The 15,992-nt window shown below is 38.0% G+C and overlaps 1 protein-coding gene across 1 annotated transcript in view; it reads right to left on the bottom strand.

The window, feature by feature from the left end:
* Positions 1 to 9,763: 9,763 nt before the first annotated feature.
* The window catches only part of ADAD1 (adenosine deaminase domain containing 1), an 84,947-nt gene continuing 78,718 nt past the window's right edge, over positions 9,764 to 15,992 (bottom strand). The window contains exon 13 of the mRNA XM_077770888.1: positions 9,764 to 10,104. Within this exon, the coding sequence (XP_077627014.1) occupies positions 10,004 to 10,104 (101 nt within the window). The 3' untranslated portion in view covers positions 9,764 to 10,003. The remainder of the gene's footprint in view (positions 10,105 to 15,992) is intronic.

The following is a 15,992-nucleotide window of genomic DNA, read 5'->3' as shown; positions in this document are numbered from 1 at the left end:
AACTCCCAGGAAAAAATAAAGACATTTAAAAAATTATGTAACATATTTTTAAATGAAAAGTATGTGTGTACATAACTGTCTTATTAAAATTTTTTTTAATGTTTGTTTATTTTTTAGAGACAGAGTGTGAGTGGGGGAGGGGCAGAGAGAGAGGAAGACTGAACCTAAAGCAAGCTCTAGACTGTCATCACAGAGCCTGACATGGGGCTCGAACTCAAAAACTGTAAGATCATCACCTGAGCCGAAGTTGATACTTAACCGAATGAGCCAGCCAGGCCCTCCTATAATGATCTTAGTTTAAAAGAATTATATATTTATATGTAGGAGAAATCCATGAAAGTATACACAAACCATTAACAGCAGTCTTCTCTGGTAGGATTTTCTAACATTTGTGTTCAATTTTTAACTAGAATGTATTTCTTCTGTAAACTTTGTTCACTTAGTGGGGAGAAAAGCTATAAAGATATTTTATGGTTCCTTTGGTATCTGCTTTCTCCTTATTTCTCTCTAGGGAAACATTCTAGGAAGGTAGTATCTTGGGCTATCTGAAGAAGAGATTTTTAAATTTTCTCTAAGTCCCTCTCCACCCAAGGATCCCATGCACTTTAACACATTTGCAATCAAGCAAGCAAGTGGGAAGAGGCCTTCTCCAGTCCTATATGCTCAATCTTTACTTAGGTGTAAAGGTCTTTACTTAGTAGCGTGTTCTTCAGAGACAAGGACAGTGTATGTGTGCAGCCTCAGGCAAACTGCTTAATGGTTCTTAACTTCAGTTTCCTTCTCCACAAACCAGTCACAATAACATCCAATTATTAGCATGGCTGTAGGGATTGAATGAAAGTATAAATGCCTGGCATATGGTAATTACTTGCTAAGTAGTTATCATCACTATTGTTATCAACTGTGCCTGGTAGGTTAGGACTGTACGTTTTACTTAGTTTTAGATATAAATGGGTCCCTAATAAATATTTCTTGATAGTAATGGCCCCATGGTTCCAAATGATTTCTGTTCATGTCAGTTTGAATAAATAGTGAGTCTTGTTATATTTGTCAATTTGGACTCTGCTTTTATAAGCTGGCCCTAAGAAATGTTGACCTTGTTCATTCAATCTAAGATTTACATAAAATTCTAGAATTGTCCAGGACTAACTAGTAGTGCCCTGGGAATGAAGGGATAAAATATAGAAATGCAGAGGTGAATTTCTCTTCAGGCAGGGCAGGGAAGGGGCTAGAGAGGAAGAGACTGTTTGCATAAACCCCAACTCAATCTTCCTTTCAGTTTGCTCATCTTGATTTCGCTAAAGATAAAAACTAGACCTGTCTTTACTTACTACCCCTCCCTTCTCAAATTAAAACACAATCTTTTCAGGTTTGAAATCTTAGAAAGTTTTTGTAATTTGATCACTCTTGTCAACGAACCTCAAAGAAAGATACAAGCAGTCCTAACAAGCCTCTAAGAATTTGATTTTAAAAATCTGTTCATGATTGTGTGCATGAGACATACCATCATGCATGACTAAAAAGATACGTTACAGTGAAAAAAGATTGTTTTTGAGTATGGTCAGGGGATTCCTGATACGATCAAACCTTGGGTTTGTGATTTAAGAAGGAATTTCATTTCCTCCACGGTGAATTTTCTTACCTTTGTTGATTGCTTTTAATCTTAATGCCATTGAAAACTGTGCTTTTTAAAAAAAATAAAATTCTGACTGTGGAAAAACAAATTGCTTGCTCATTCTCATCTTCAGTGATGGAAGGTATGACTGCAGTCGTTGTGGTGCACACACCTCCCTTACTTTCAGTTTTTCCCTTGTTAAGATATGGAAAGTAAGAAAGATGGTAATTTGAATAAAGGTGGGAAGACCAAGACTCGGGCAAATTTCTCCATTGCTTTGCTTATATTACTGAGTTGATGTGAATAAAAACTCCAGATTTTTAAGGTAAAATTAATGCCAGGATTTCAGCATTTCTTTCCATTATATCAACTCTAATCAACCTCCATCTTTCCCTCTTCAGAAGGGGAAATACATACCAATGTTTGATACAATGCTTTGTTACTTGTTAAAAATTTCCATTTTTTTTCAAGGGTTTAACTTTTATAAAACTCCTCATCATCACGATCCTGTCAAAAACTGAGAGCTATGAATGCACTGTGAGTAAATACTCCAAGGCTAAAATCCACCTTTGATTTGAAGGAAATGTTCTTTATATGCATCTCAAAATTATTACACAAAAAATAATGTTTGTTCCTTAATTCATAGTGCACAGTGGGACCCTGTAGCTTAATCCTGCCATTCATAGGTGAAGCATCAGAGTGTGAAAAGGCTGAGAAAGACTAGGCTTCAGCAGAGACACACACAGTGTGGGCCACTGGCCTTTTCCCAGGGCACCTACTTCTCCTTCTCCACTAACAAGGAGGCAGCTTGGGAGCAGAAGCTGAGGATAGGAGAAAGATAGGTATTTGCTAAAGGCCTGGCTGGAAAGAGAGTATATCTCTGTCAACCTAAAAACCTGGCCCAGAACAGGGAATCAGTCTGGGAGGGCTGGGCACACAGGGAGGGCTGAGGTCTGGAGATGGATTCAAATCACAGAGCCAGGAATCACAGGGCAAGAACTGGCAAGTAGAACCAGCCAAAGAGGAGACAATCTGGATTATTTCCAAGGACCTGTGTGGGTGGCTCCAGCTTATTAAAGAGACCAGGGTAGGTCAAACAACCATATTAACTTATAATTTTAAAACCCTGAATTATTTAATATTTTAGAAATTAAAGTTAAAAGTATACACCTGCAATCTCACTTGAGCCCTGACTTACAGTGGACAATAATTTTAAATCTAACCAAAAAATTAAAAAAAAACCTTTTTAAAAAATGTTTATTTACATTTTGAGAGAAGAGACAGAGAAGAGAGTGAGACACAGAAACCAAAACAGGCTCCAGGCTCTAAGCTGTCAGCGTAGAGCCCAATGCTGGGCTTGAACTCATGAACTGTGAGATCACGATCTGAGCTGAAGTCAGATGCTTAACCAACTGAGCCACCAAGGCACCCCAAAACCAAAAAAAGAAAAAAATTAAAATGAGTGAGTTAGTAAAACTAACAAAAAGTAGGTAAGCCTTTTCTGTTTGTATACTCCATTTGGCTTTATCAGTTTAGAGGCACAACAGCAATCATAATGCTCTAATTTTAGCCACTAATTATTTTAGCCTCACCTGCAAGTTACCAACAAGTCTAATATCTGAGTCTTGAGTCCTTCCCACTTCCTCAACCTCCAACCCACGTGAATTACCATGAAAGCCAGGTGCCTACTCAGTTCAGAAAGGTCCATCTTGACTTTTAAGCACCAGGTAGAAAAAACTCCTGCTTTAGTTGCTGCTGTGGGTCTCACATAGGCCAATGGACACTTCCTCCTGGTGAATTGATGTTCTTGCTGTCCTAGAGCATGCCCAGGCTAAAGTGCTGCCACACTGAGCTCTAACAAGAGAGCCCGCCAGTCCACATGGCCAGTCTTTGTTCTAAAGGCTGAGTTCTAGGCCAGAGGGGCTCCCTGGGGAGGCTTTCCAGACTCAGCTATGGGGTATAGATCTCCCTGCCCCAAGAACTCTTCAGACCAGGTTCTGCATCTCATATGGTATGCTTTCCTTTGGAAGCTGTTCTCCTTTCAAACTGCAGGAAATCTCAATTAGAACGATTCCAATTCATCAGAAAGGTTATAATTAACTGAGCTTAAAACATTTTTTTAATGTTTATTTATTTTTGAGAGAGAGAGACAGAGCATGAGCAGGGGAGGAACAGAGAGAGAGAGAGTGAGAGAGAGAGAGAGACAGAGACAGAGAGAGAGAGGCAGACAGACTCCAAAACAGGCTCCAGGCTCTGAGCTATCAGCACAGAGCCCAACGAGGGGCTAGAACTCATGAGCCATGAGATCATAACCTGAGCTGAAGATCATGACCAGATGCTTAACTGACTGAGCCACAAAACCACCCCTAATTAACTGAGCTTTAAAATGGGTTCTACCCCTTTTTTCTCCTAGAAGGTTGCTTGGCATCTATGCAAATCTGTCTGCCTCTTTTCCAGCAACCAGTCACGTACATCAAGGGGTTTTGAGAGAGGTCTTATGATCAGGCCATACTGAGATTCTGTTCCACCCTTCTCCTGGGGCAATGGCAATGGGTATCTGTGTGCTTTTTGTCTACATAACTATGTGGTATCACTCAACTCAAATGAAAAAGATGATCTGGAGTGCTTGTTTATAAGTCTTGGCAACTTCAAGTACTGGCTGAAGTTCTTACATTTCTGTCTCACAGCACTTTGTTATATTTGGAACCCCAAATCTAAATTCATGGAAAATACAGTGGGTTGGATAGCTTACGCCACATTCATCATAGAATACAGGGATTTCTGGGCATATCTAGAAGGCCAGCAGGGTGGCCCACAATGGGTTTATTTGCTCAAAGGACTGAAGAACCTTTCGGGAAAGAAAAAAAAATTATTCAAACACCAGTATCCACTTCTCAAGTTTGGTTCAAGAACAAAGGATCAAGGTGGGCAGTGGGGAAGGAAAAAAGTCAAGGGATGGAGTAGACCTGGTCACTAGTGATTGTCACTCAGACTGTCTTTCAGTTCAACTCCCATGGGCTTTAATTCAGGTATCCCGAGGTTACAGCAGGGGCTACAATAAAGAATGAAAAACTAAGAATTGTTTCACTAGCCTTTACAGACCTTAAAGAAACCCAAGTCCATGCTTTTCAGAGGAAAATCAGGAGAAGAGAGTTTTGTCAAAAGTAATACAATATTGGAAGCTTCAGGATATCACCGTGGTGATATAAAGAAGAGAGCAGGTATGGTAAGTGCTAGGGGTAGCAGAGTTAGCAATCACTAGTGACCTTCCACTAGCCTTTTCATTATCAGCTGGGAGGACGGTTCGGTTCGTGCTGAAGGCCTGTTTCCTAGGCTACAGATGGGGGACTTGCTCCTTATTTGTGCCTAGGGGAAAGTCCCCGGACCACTGGCAGAGAGTGCCACACGTGCGCGCGCACGTCGACCTTCCCTGCTCTTCACTGTGAAGTCTGCCAGCATCAGCTGGGAGGGATATTATCTACAAAGGAGGTAGAGCAAAGCAAGAAAAATACGGTTTTGTGACTGTTACTGTGCCTCTGCCTGTACCCCAGAGCTGGGGCTGGTGACACAAAGCCTTAAATATAATTGAAGCTTCAATGTTTGTTGCATGGAACCCCACCAGGTTTTCTGCATTCCACTGGTTTTCTATAGACAAAAATGTTCCAAAAACTACCTGACAGGAACCTTTATTAATGGTAGCAGCTGCCTGGGGGCTGCAGAGAGAAGAAATAAATTTGAAAAATGGGTCTATATTGCTGGGGAATCAACAATGATGAATGATGAAGATTGCTTTGCCTTGTCAGTCATAATACTATTCATGCCTGACGCTCAAAGTTCTAACAGGTGTTCTCTGCCCTGAAATGTTTTACTATTAGAAATGTCAAACTTTAGGAATATTTGCTTGCAAATTTCTTTTGAAAAGAACTTGTACATCAAATTCTGACATTACACGATTTCACTGCTTACAACTTAAACCAAAGGTAATTGTCTCTCTGTGTTGATTAAGACCAATATTTTATTTTCCTTTTTCATGAGCTGTTTTGACTTTTTTTGCCTTTTAATTGAATTAACTTTCAGAAGATTCTTTGGTTTCTTTATCTTGTTTCTCTTTTATCTTTCTTTCACAAGAGGCGAAGAGAAACAAACAGGAGAATATCAAATATGAGGATAATCCATGCTTAGTGAAGGGAAAGCTGAGACTGTTTTTCTCCCACCGAGAGAACAGTGTTTATTGTTATTATAAAAGTAATACCGCTTCTGTCAAAACTTCAAAAAATATGGAAAGACACAAAGGAAAAGTTATTTTGAAACTACACTATTCAGAAGATAATCAGTATTAATGTTCTAGTACAGAATTTACATGTTGTCTCTCCATGTACATATGTACAGACAGACAGAAAAATAGGAAAGGGAGAGACAGAGCATGTGTGCAAGAGCCTTTCTAGATCCTTCGAGAAAAGCCTAGTACTACCCTTTGAAACAGTGCCTTAATGTTGTCACCTAGGGAAGACAGATAAGCAAACCTATGTTTCAAAATTACCCATAACATAGCAGCTCCACAGATCAAATTAACCACACAGGACAGCCCTAAAGATCACTCAGGAAAATTGCTAGAACCACACTGTTATCTTGTTTCCAGAGCGATTCAGACCATCTATGAGGAAACTCATAAACTATAAAGCATTGTCTTTGACGTACATAATCATCTGATAGAGGCCACAACTCTTGAGTGGCTCAAAATACCACAAAAGTGGGTGGGGAGTGCTTCCACTCAGGGAGAGTCCTTTAACCTCATTTCCTTGTATCTGATACTGCAGAAAGTCCGAGTAGTTTTAGTTTACCTTTATAATTGGAGAAGACGTTTCAGAAAGACTCTGGTCCACACCCAGGATAAACTAAGTTACTTTCTTTCCTTTTTCTCTCTCTTTCTCTCTTTCTTTTCTTTCCTCCCTTCCCTTCCCTTCCCTTCCCCTTCCCTTCCCCTTCCCTTTCTCTTCTTTCTTTCTTTCTTTTCTTCCTTTCTTCTTTCTTTCTTTCTTTTCTTCCTTTCTTCTTTCTTTCTTTCTTTTTCTTTCTTTCCTCTTTCCTTCCTTCCTTCCTTCCTTTCTGCCTTTCCTTTCCCTCCTTCCTTTCCTTTCCTTCCTTCCTTCCTTCCTTTCTTCCTTTCCTTTCTTTCTTTCCTTTCCTTCCTTCCTTCCTTCCTTCCTTCCTTCCTTCCTTCCTTCCTTCCTTCCTTCCTTCCTCCCTCTCTCTTTCTTTCTTCTTTCCCAAGTTTTTATTTAAATTCTATTTAGTTAACACACATGGTAAAATTGGTTTCTGGTGTAGAATTTAGTGATTCATCACATATAAAAAACCCAGTGTTCATCACAAGTGCCTTCCTTAATACCCATCACATTTAGCCCATCCTCCGCACACCTTCCCTCTATCAACCCTGTTTGTTCTCTATTGTCCCTTATNTTTCTTTCTTTCTTTTTCTTTCTTTCCTCTTTCCTTCCTTCCTTCCTTCCTTTCTGCCTTTCCTTTCCCTCCTTCCTTTCCTTTCCTTCCTTCCTTCCTTCCTTTCTTCCTTTCCTTTCCTTTCTTTCTTTCCTTTCCTTCCTTCCTTCCTTCCTTCCTTCCTTCCTTCCTTCCTTCCTTCCTTCCTTCCTTCCTCCCTCTCTCTCTCTTTCTTTCTTCTTTTCTTCTTTCCCAAGTTTTTATTTAAATTCTATTTAGTTAACACACATGGTAAAATTGGTTTCTGGTGTAGAATTTAGTGATTCATCACATATAAAAAACCCAGTGTTCATCACAAGTGCCTTCCTTAATACCCATCACATTTAGCCCATCCTCCGCACACCTTCCCTCTATCAACCCTGTTTGTTCTCTATAGTCCCTTATGGTTTGCTTCCCTCTCTGTCTTTTTTTTCCCTTCACCTATGTTCACCTCTTTTGTTTCCAAATTCCATATATGAGTGAAATCATATAGTATTTGTCTTTCTCTGACTGATTTATTTCACTTAGCCTAATATACTCTAGCTCCATCCACATAGTTGCAAATGGCAAGATTTCATTCTTTCTGATAGTTTAGCATCACTGTTGATACAACATTCCATTGTATATATATGTCACATCTTCTTTATCCATTCATCAGTTGTTGGACATTTGGGCTCTTTCCATAGTTTGGCTATTGTTGATAATGCTGCTATAAACATTGGGTGCATGTGCCCCTTAGAATCTATATTTTTGTATCCTTGGGGTAAATGCCTAGCAATGTAATTGCTGGATCCTAGGGTAGTTCTATTTTTAATTTTTGAGGGGACCTCAATAATGTTCTCCAGAGTGGCTGCACCCAGTTTGCATTCCCACCAACAGTGTAAAAGTATTCCCCTTAACCTGCATCCTCACCAGTCTCTTGTTTCCTGGGTTGTTAATTTTTGCTATTCTGATAAGTGTAAATTGAGTTACTTTCCATCAAAGCAAGAATTTTAAAACAACATAAACTGATATAAAACAAAAATTTTTATTAACAGGGGAAGAGGACTGATGTTGGTATAATCCCTCAGAAGGTTTTCAGTATAAGGAGTGGTTCCCTCTCAGTGGGAGACTGGAAAAAGTTGGACTTTGGAGTCACATAGTTCTGAGTCAAATGCCACTCACTTAGGGCTGCATATCACATGCAATATTTAGGACATATTTACACTAAAGAATAATTTATTGTTTATCTGAAATGCAATTGTTACTGTGCATCGTGTATTTTTATTTGCTATATCTGGCAACCCTAAACTCACTCCATGTATGACCACATACAAGGTACTTTATTTGTCATAATCTCCAGCTCTCTCTATATAAGGTGTGAGATAACAATAACTAATTCTTAGGTGACTGAGGTGCACCTAGAATTCATTCATTAGATATTTACTGAGTGTCTACTATGACGAGGGCTCTGGCCTAGGCCAGGAAAATAGAGCCTGTCCTCCTAAAAATTACACTAAACAGTTAACTGCACAATTGGTGACTTACCTTAAACTGTGATTAGCACAACAGAAAAGTATCAGATGTTATGAAATGGAGACCTATCCCTATAACTGGTCACAGCAGCTTTCTTGAAGAAATGACACTTGAACTTGGATGCATATATTCATAGGTGTGTACTTGGAGTACTTGAAACTCAAAATGTCTTTTTCTCTCAAACCTGTGTTTTGTCCTAAGTTCTTAAACTTCAGTTAAAGGGACAGCATTCATAGGTTGCCCATTACATAAAACTGAGAGTCATTCTTAACTCATTCCTGACACTCACTTTCTATATCAATTCAATTATCAGTTTTTCTTCCAAACATTCCTCAAATCTGTACCCTATTCTCCATCTGTACTACCACTTCCCTTACTGTCTCTTGCATGGCTATTTTGATAGCTTCCTAACCAGTTAATGTACTGCTAGTTCTGCTACCTTAAAAGTTTTATTTTACACTTGAACTAGAAAATTCTATTATATTTTTCTACCTAAAACATTTTAGTGACATCCTTTTACGAAAAGTCCACAATTTCCTCTGCTTTCCCCTTTATAGCATCTTTAAGAGTCATTTTTGAGCAGTCAATAACCTATTCAGGGAACCAGGGATGTGTTTTAAAGCCAAAGAAACTACATACCTTCCCAAAAATTGACAGCACTGAGAGACTATTAGGACATCAACAGCTACTGAAGGATCTAAAAAAGCACAGGGCTGCTTCTGAGTATAGCTAATAATAATATGCCCAGCAAAAAAACCAAAAACAAACAAAAAAACCTCAAACAAATGAAACACAAACAAAAAGCCCTTATAGAAATTCCTTCCTTCCAAACAGTCAGTGCCTATTTTATTATAAGCCTTTTTGCCAAAACCTGAAGTGTTTGGAAAAGAGGAGGGCAGGGAGTCCTGGATACATAAAAAATGCTGTCACCACTTATCTTCTTTGGATCTGAACACTTCCTACTACCTAATCTTCATTGCCTTGGAAGCCACATCTGTTCATGAGTTGTGTTTCGGTTTCTGGTGTTGACTTTCTACATGTATACCATTTATATATACATGAATGCCCAGTTTCCATCAAAAAATGAAAATATGTATCATATTCCTTCAAGCACCAATTGTGAAAAACCATTAGCCAGTTCTCTAGACTCAGAAATCTAGAATAATTTTTTTTTTATTTCTCTTTGCCTTAGAACAGAACCACTAGTGTGGGAGGGGAGAGTTCCGTGACAGGATTTAAGAAGCAGGCTCAGAAGGGAAGTTCATATGGAGGAGAGTGATGCTCTGTTCTAACAGAGAAGAGAGTAGGAACTGGAGGCAACAGAAGACAATTACCTCCTACTTGCTGCCTTGGTTCCAAGTAGGTCTGGGATTCCAAGGCGTCATCAGGAGGGCTTCAATCTTTTCTTTGTTCAGAGTAGGACGAGTCTGAGAATGGTGGAGGTGGGGGAAGTAGATCCTCTAGTCTTGCCCTATTCTGCATCCAGCTCCTAGATGCTGTGGGAACAAAGCAGGACTTAATGAAGGCCAAAATGAAGTCCCTTTTACTATAATCCTTTCTCTCTCTACTGTAGCCTCTTTACACCCTTTGTCCAGTGAGTTATAAGAGATGAAGAGGGAAGATAAGAGCGTTCAAGCAAAGAAGAAGACAAGTCTTGAGGCTTAGGCAAGGAGGCAAAGTCATCTCCATAGTCTGTCAGAGCTTGCCAATCCAAAATAGCAAAGGCCACTTTGGGAGACAGAAGACGATAGACAAATTCAAGGAATCCCTTATTTCTCACATGGACACTGTGAAGGAGTTATGAGAATAGATTGGAGGCTATTTGTGGGGCAAACAAAACAAAACAAAACAAAACAGGTAAATCACAACTTCCTGCAGCCTCAATTGTGATTCAATTCACCAAACCAACTTGGGTCTTTTGGACAGAAATCCAGGAAGTGGGGCTGAAAACAAAAAGGTAATAGGGGGCCATGGAAAGAATCAAATATCCCATTTCTAGGAGAGCTGCTACAAGCAGTCAGCCTGAAGCATTCCTACAGAACAGGGTAGCTGATTGGACATATTTAGATCCTTATGCCTATTCATTACCTATTATCTCATTTCCATATGCTGGAAGAAAGTAAATTACTCTGCACTGAACTCTAAATGCTTACACACGTTATCCAGTTTGCAGTGTGCAGAAGATATTATGTTTGTTCTATGCAGACCCATTCTCCTTAGACACCTACTAGCCAGGGGTTGCCATGAGTCATTAATTCTGGCTAATTATATGTAAGTAGGCTCACCCTCCCCCTTCTTCCAGATTAAAGTATAAACTTCATAACTGAAATTGCAACAGCTATTTTGTCACGCTGAGGTGAGAGACATATATAAAAAGAGAGAAAATCATATATGATATCTTTGATATTGTCATGCCAATATAAGCAAATACCTATGTCAAGATTTCTTATGTGACAAAAATAAAAGTCTATTTGCCTAAGCCACTATTTTGGGGTTATGTTACTTTCAACCTTAAAGACTTCCTAAATGATATAGGGAGTCCAGAATTATTAAAGTGTTGGTTGCTGACAAGAGAAAGTATAAAAACCATGTGATCATTTCCATAGATGCAGAAAAAGCATCTGACAAAAGACAACATCTATTCTTAATAAAAAAAAGTCTCAAGATAAAAAAAAATTTTTAAATCTCAAGATAAAAAAATCTCAAGTAGGTTTGGAGGGAGAACACCTCAACATAATAAAGGCCACATATGAAAACCCCCCAGCTAATATCATCCTAAATGGGGAATAACTGAGAGCTTTTCCTCTACTGTCAGGAACAAGAGAGGGACATCCACCTTCACCAGTTATTTAGCTTAGTACTGTAGTCCTAGCCATAGCAATCAGATAACAAAAAGAAATAAAAGTCATCCAAATCAGCAAGGAAAAAGTAAAGCTTTCAGTATTTGCAAATGGCATGATACTATATATAGAAAATGGTAAAGACTCCACTAGAAAACACTAGAATTGGTAAATGAATTCAGTAAGGTCACAGGACACAAAATCAATATACAGAAATCCTTTGCATTTCCATACACCAGGTAGCAGAAAGAGAAATTAAGAAAACAGTACCATGTACAAATGGATCAAAAACAAGCAAATACCTCAGAATAAATTTAACCAAGGAGGTGAAACACCTCTATACTCTGAAAACTGTAAAACACTAATGAAAGAAATTGAAGACCATACAAGCAAATGGAAAGATGTTTCATGTTCATGAATTAGAAGAATAAATATTGTTAAAATGTCCATACTACCCAAAGCAATCTATGGATTCAATGCAATTCCTATAAAAATACCAACAATATTTTTCACAGAACTGGAAACTGGAGAGCTACATGCAGAAGAATAAAACTGAACCACTTTTTTACACAATACACAAAACCAAACTCATGTGAGACCTGAAACCATAAAAATCCTAGAAAAGAGCACAGGCAGTTTTTCACACACGGCCTTTATCTTCTCTGATATCGGCTATAACAATATCTTTCTAGATATATCTCCTGAGGCAAGAGAAACAAAAGCAAAAATAAACTATTGGTACTACATTAAAAGAAAAGTGTTCTACATGGCAAAAGAAACAACCAACAAAACTAAAACATAACCTACTGAATAGAAGATATTTGAAAATGATAAGACATTAGTATCCAAAGTATATAAGCAACTTATATAACTAAACAGCAAAAAAACCCAAGTAATACAAATAAAAATGGGCAGAAGACATGAACAGACATTCCCCCAAAGACATACAGATGGCCAAAAGACATATAAAAAGATGCTCAACATCATTCATCATCAAGAAAATGCAAATCAAAACTACAATGAGAAATCACCTCATACTTGTTAGAATGGCTGAAGTCAAAAGCACAAGAAACAACAAGTTGGTGAAGATATGGAAAAAAAAGGAACCCTCCTGCAGTGTTGGTGGGAATGCAAACTGCAGCCACTGTGGAAAAATATTCCTCCAAATATTAAAAATAGAATTACCATATGATCCAGTAATTCCACTACCGAATATTTGCCAAAAAAAATGAAAACACTAATTTGAAAAGATATAAGCACCTTTATTTTTATTGTAGCATATTTATATAGCCAAATCAGAAGTATCCCAAGTGTCCATAGATAAATGAATGGATAAAGAAGATGTGGTATATAACACACAATGAAAAAGAATGAACTCTTGCTATGTGCAACAATAGGGACAGATCTCAAGAGAATAATGCTAAGTGAAATGTTAGTTAGAGAAAGACAAATACCATATGATTTTACTTGTATGTGGAATTTAAGAAACAAACAAAACAAATGAACAAAGGAATAAAGAGACAAACCAAAAAAAAAAAAAAAAAAAAAGTACAGAGAACAAATTGATGGTTACCAGGGTGGATGAGTGAAACAGAGAAGGGGTTTAAGAGTACACTTATCATGATGAGCACTGAGTAAGGTATAGAACTATATATTAACTATACTGGAATTAAAATAAATATTAAAAATAAATAAAGTGTTGGTTGCTGACAATGACTTAAGCCAAAAGCAAAATGACAAATGCAAGCTTTGTCAAATAATTTCTCTTCCAGCCTCTATTCAGACTTTCGGTGTAGCAGAGCACAGGGAGAAAGTTGGCTAGAACTCATAAATGGAATTTAAAAAAAGAATAAACAAAAAGCAGAATCAGAACTATAAATACAGAGACAAATTGATGGTTAGCAGATGGGAGAAGGGTGGGCGGGGGCAGGGGGGAGAGGGGTAGGGCAAAATAGGTCAAGAGAAGAAAGAGATATAGGCCTTCCAATATGGAGGGATAAAGTCATAGCAATAAAAGCAGAACATAAGGAATGGTCAATGATATTGTCATAGCTGTGTAATGGGACAGATAGTAGCTATACTTGTGGTGAACACAGTATGATGCATCAACTTGTCAAACCACTCAGTTTTGCACCTGAAACTAATGTAATATTTTGTGTCAACTACACTCAAAAAAAAAAAAAAAAAAAAGAGAGAGAGAGAAAAGAAAAATGAAAGTTGGCTAGAGAAAAGATATTAGGAAGTTAGGACTTTCATTTGCATATCAATGTACCCTGGCAAAGGCTTGTCTATAGAGGATATTGGAATTAATGTTCCAACATTCATTTTAGTTCAGTAGATGAGTGTAAGCCAATCATGATAAGAATATGCTCCCCTTTGAAATGGCTAATTGGGGATGAGTAGACCCAAGACAATATGGATCAAGGACCTACTGGAGTTCCTAGGGAAAAGGGTTAGTTTCAGTCTCCTGCTAGAAATAATCAAAGAAGTATATCATTCTAGTATATTATGTTAGCAGCCACATTGTGATCATGAGAGTAAACAGTTTTAGCAGGAAGCCAACTCTATGGCAGCAGGGTTTGGGGTCTCTAATGACATCTCTAAGCTGCTAAATCAATTGGCTCTGGAGTCTACCTGACTTTTAGAATTCCTACTATATAAAAAAATGTCTTTGGTGTTCAGACCAATCTGAAGCAGGGCTTCTGTTACTTATGGCTGGGGGTATTCTATCTGACATGGAATCTGGTAACTGAAACTGATGTGCCACAAATCTCAGACCCTAAAATGTGATGTGGAATTTGCTGAGTGTAGAAAAGTGGGACCAATAACAATGGGCACTCCAATACCAATGGGCACTCGGCTATTATTCTTAGTTGAAAGGTTCTAGAAACTTGCTTGAGAAGCAGTTAGTAAAACTATTTCATCTTGGGGGACAGATATATGCCTACTAAAGCTGTTGTATTTGAGGAAATGATAGGAGAAATTAAGAAGATAAGCTGCTTCTTGCTGCCTTAGCAAAACCCTACAAGAGAGAAGATGGAACTAATGGTGGCTCATATGATACAATGGAAGAAGAAAATATACATCTTTTCCAAAAGAGACCTTTTATGTCTATAACCCATATTCTAAGTTTTTTTTTTTTAATATTTATATTTATTTCTAGGAGAGAGAGACAGCGTGAGCAGGGGAGGGTCAGAGGGAGAGGGAGATACAGACTCTGAAATAGGCTCCAGGCTCTGAGCTGGCAGTCAGCACAGAGCCTGATGCGGGGCTCGAACCCATGAACCGCAAGATCATGACCCAAGCGAAAGTCGGACGCTTAACCGACTAAGCCACCCAGGTGCCCCCATATGATAAGTTTTTTGAGAGTCCAATAATTTTGACTCTTGCATGCTGAAAATAGACAAACAACACAACAACAACAAAATACCCAAGTCTTTTCTCCCAAGAAGGAGGGAGAGGAGTGGAGTGTAAATATCCATAGAGAGGGTTTGAGAGGCTCTCAGAAACTGGAGCCGGGATAACTGGCAAAGATCTTTCCTTGCTGAAGCCAATCCATAAAGACTGGGAGAGGTGGCTGTTTCTTCCTATGTGCAGACACCAATGCAAAGCTACAAGGAACATAAAGATTCAGGGAAATATGACACAATCAAAATAACAACATAAACCAACCCTAAAGAAATGGATATCTATGTATTATTTCCTGACAAAGAATTCAAAATAATCATCTTAAATAAGTTCAGTAAGTCACAAAAGAATACAGATAACTGAATGAAAATAGGAAAACAATATATGAAAAAAATATTAACAAAGACATAGAAATCATAAAAAAGAACCAAACAAATTTTGGAGCTCAAGAATTTAATAACTGAACTGAAACTAAAAAATTAAATAGAGAGCTTCAAAATTCAGCTTGACAAAGCAAAAGAAAGAACCAGTGAACTCAAAAACAAGTCACTTGAGATTGTTTAGTAAAGGCACAAAAAATAAAAATAATGAGAAAAAGTAAAGAAAAGCCTCAGGGAATTATGGGACATCATCAAATGTACCAACATGCACATTAAAGAAGGAGAAAGACAAAGGGACAGAAAGATTATTTAAAGAAATAATAAAGTAATTTATTTCAACATAGTAAAAATCATCTTTATGACAAGCCATGGCTAACATCATACTAAATAGTGAACAATTGAAAGCTTTTCCTCGAAGATCACTAACAAGACAAGGATACCCATCATTGCCATATCTATTCAGTATAGTACTAAAAGTCCTAGCCAGAGAAATTAGGCAAAAAAAGAAGAAAAAGGTATCTGAATAAGAAAAAAGATTTAAAATGGTCTCCCTTTGCAGATGACATGATCTTATATGTAGAAAACCCTAAAGACTACACACACACACACACACACACACACACACACACACACAAGCGCACACGCGCGCACCTGTTTAAACTAATAAGCAAAATCAGTAAAGTTTCAGGCTACAAAATTAACATACAAAAACAGATGTGTTTCTGTAACTATCAATGAGCTACTTGAAAAAGAAAT

The sequence above is a fragment of the Crocuta crocuta genome, unplaced genomic scaffold (genome assembly GCF_008692635.1).
Source record: "Crocuta crocuta isolate KB4526 unplaced genomic scaffold, BGI_CrCroc_1.0 scaffold331, whole genome shotgun sequence".
Lineage (NCBI taxonomy): Eukaryota > Metazoa > Chordata > Mammalia > Carnivora > Hyaenidae > Crocuta > Crocuta crocuta.
This window is presented reverse-complemented; position numbering and strand designations above follow the sequence as displayed.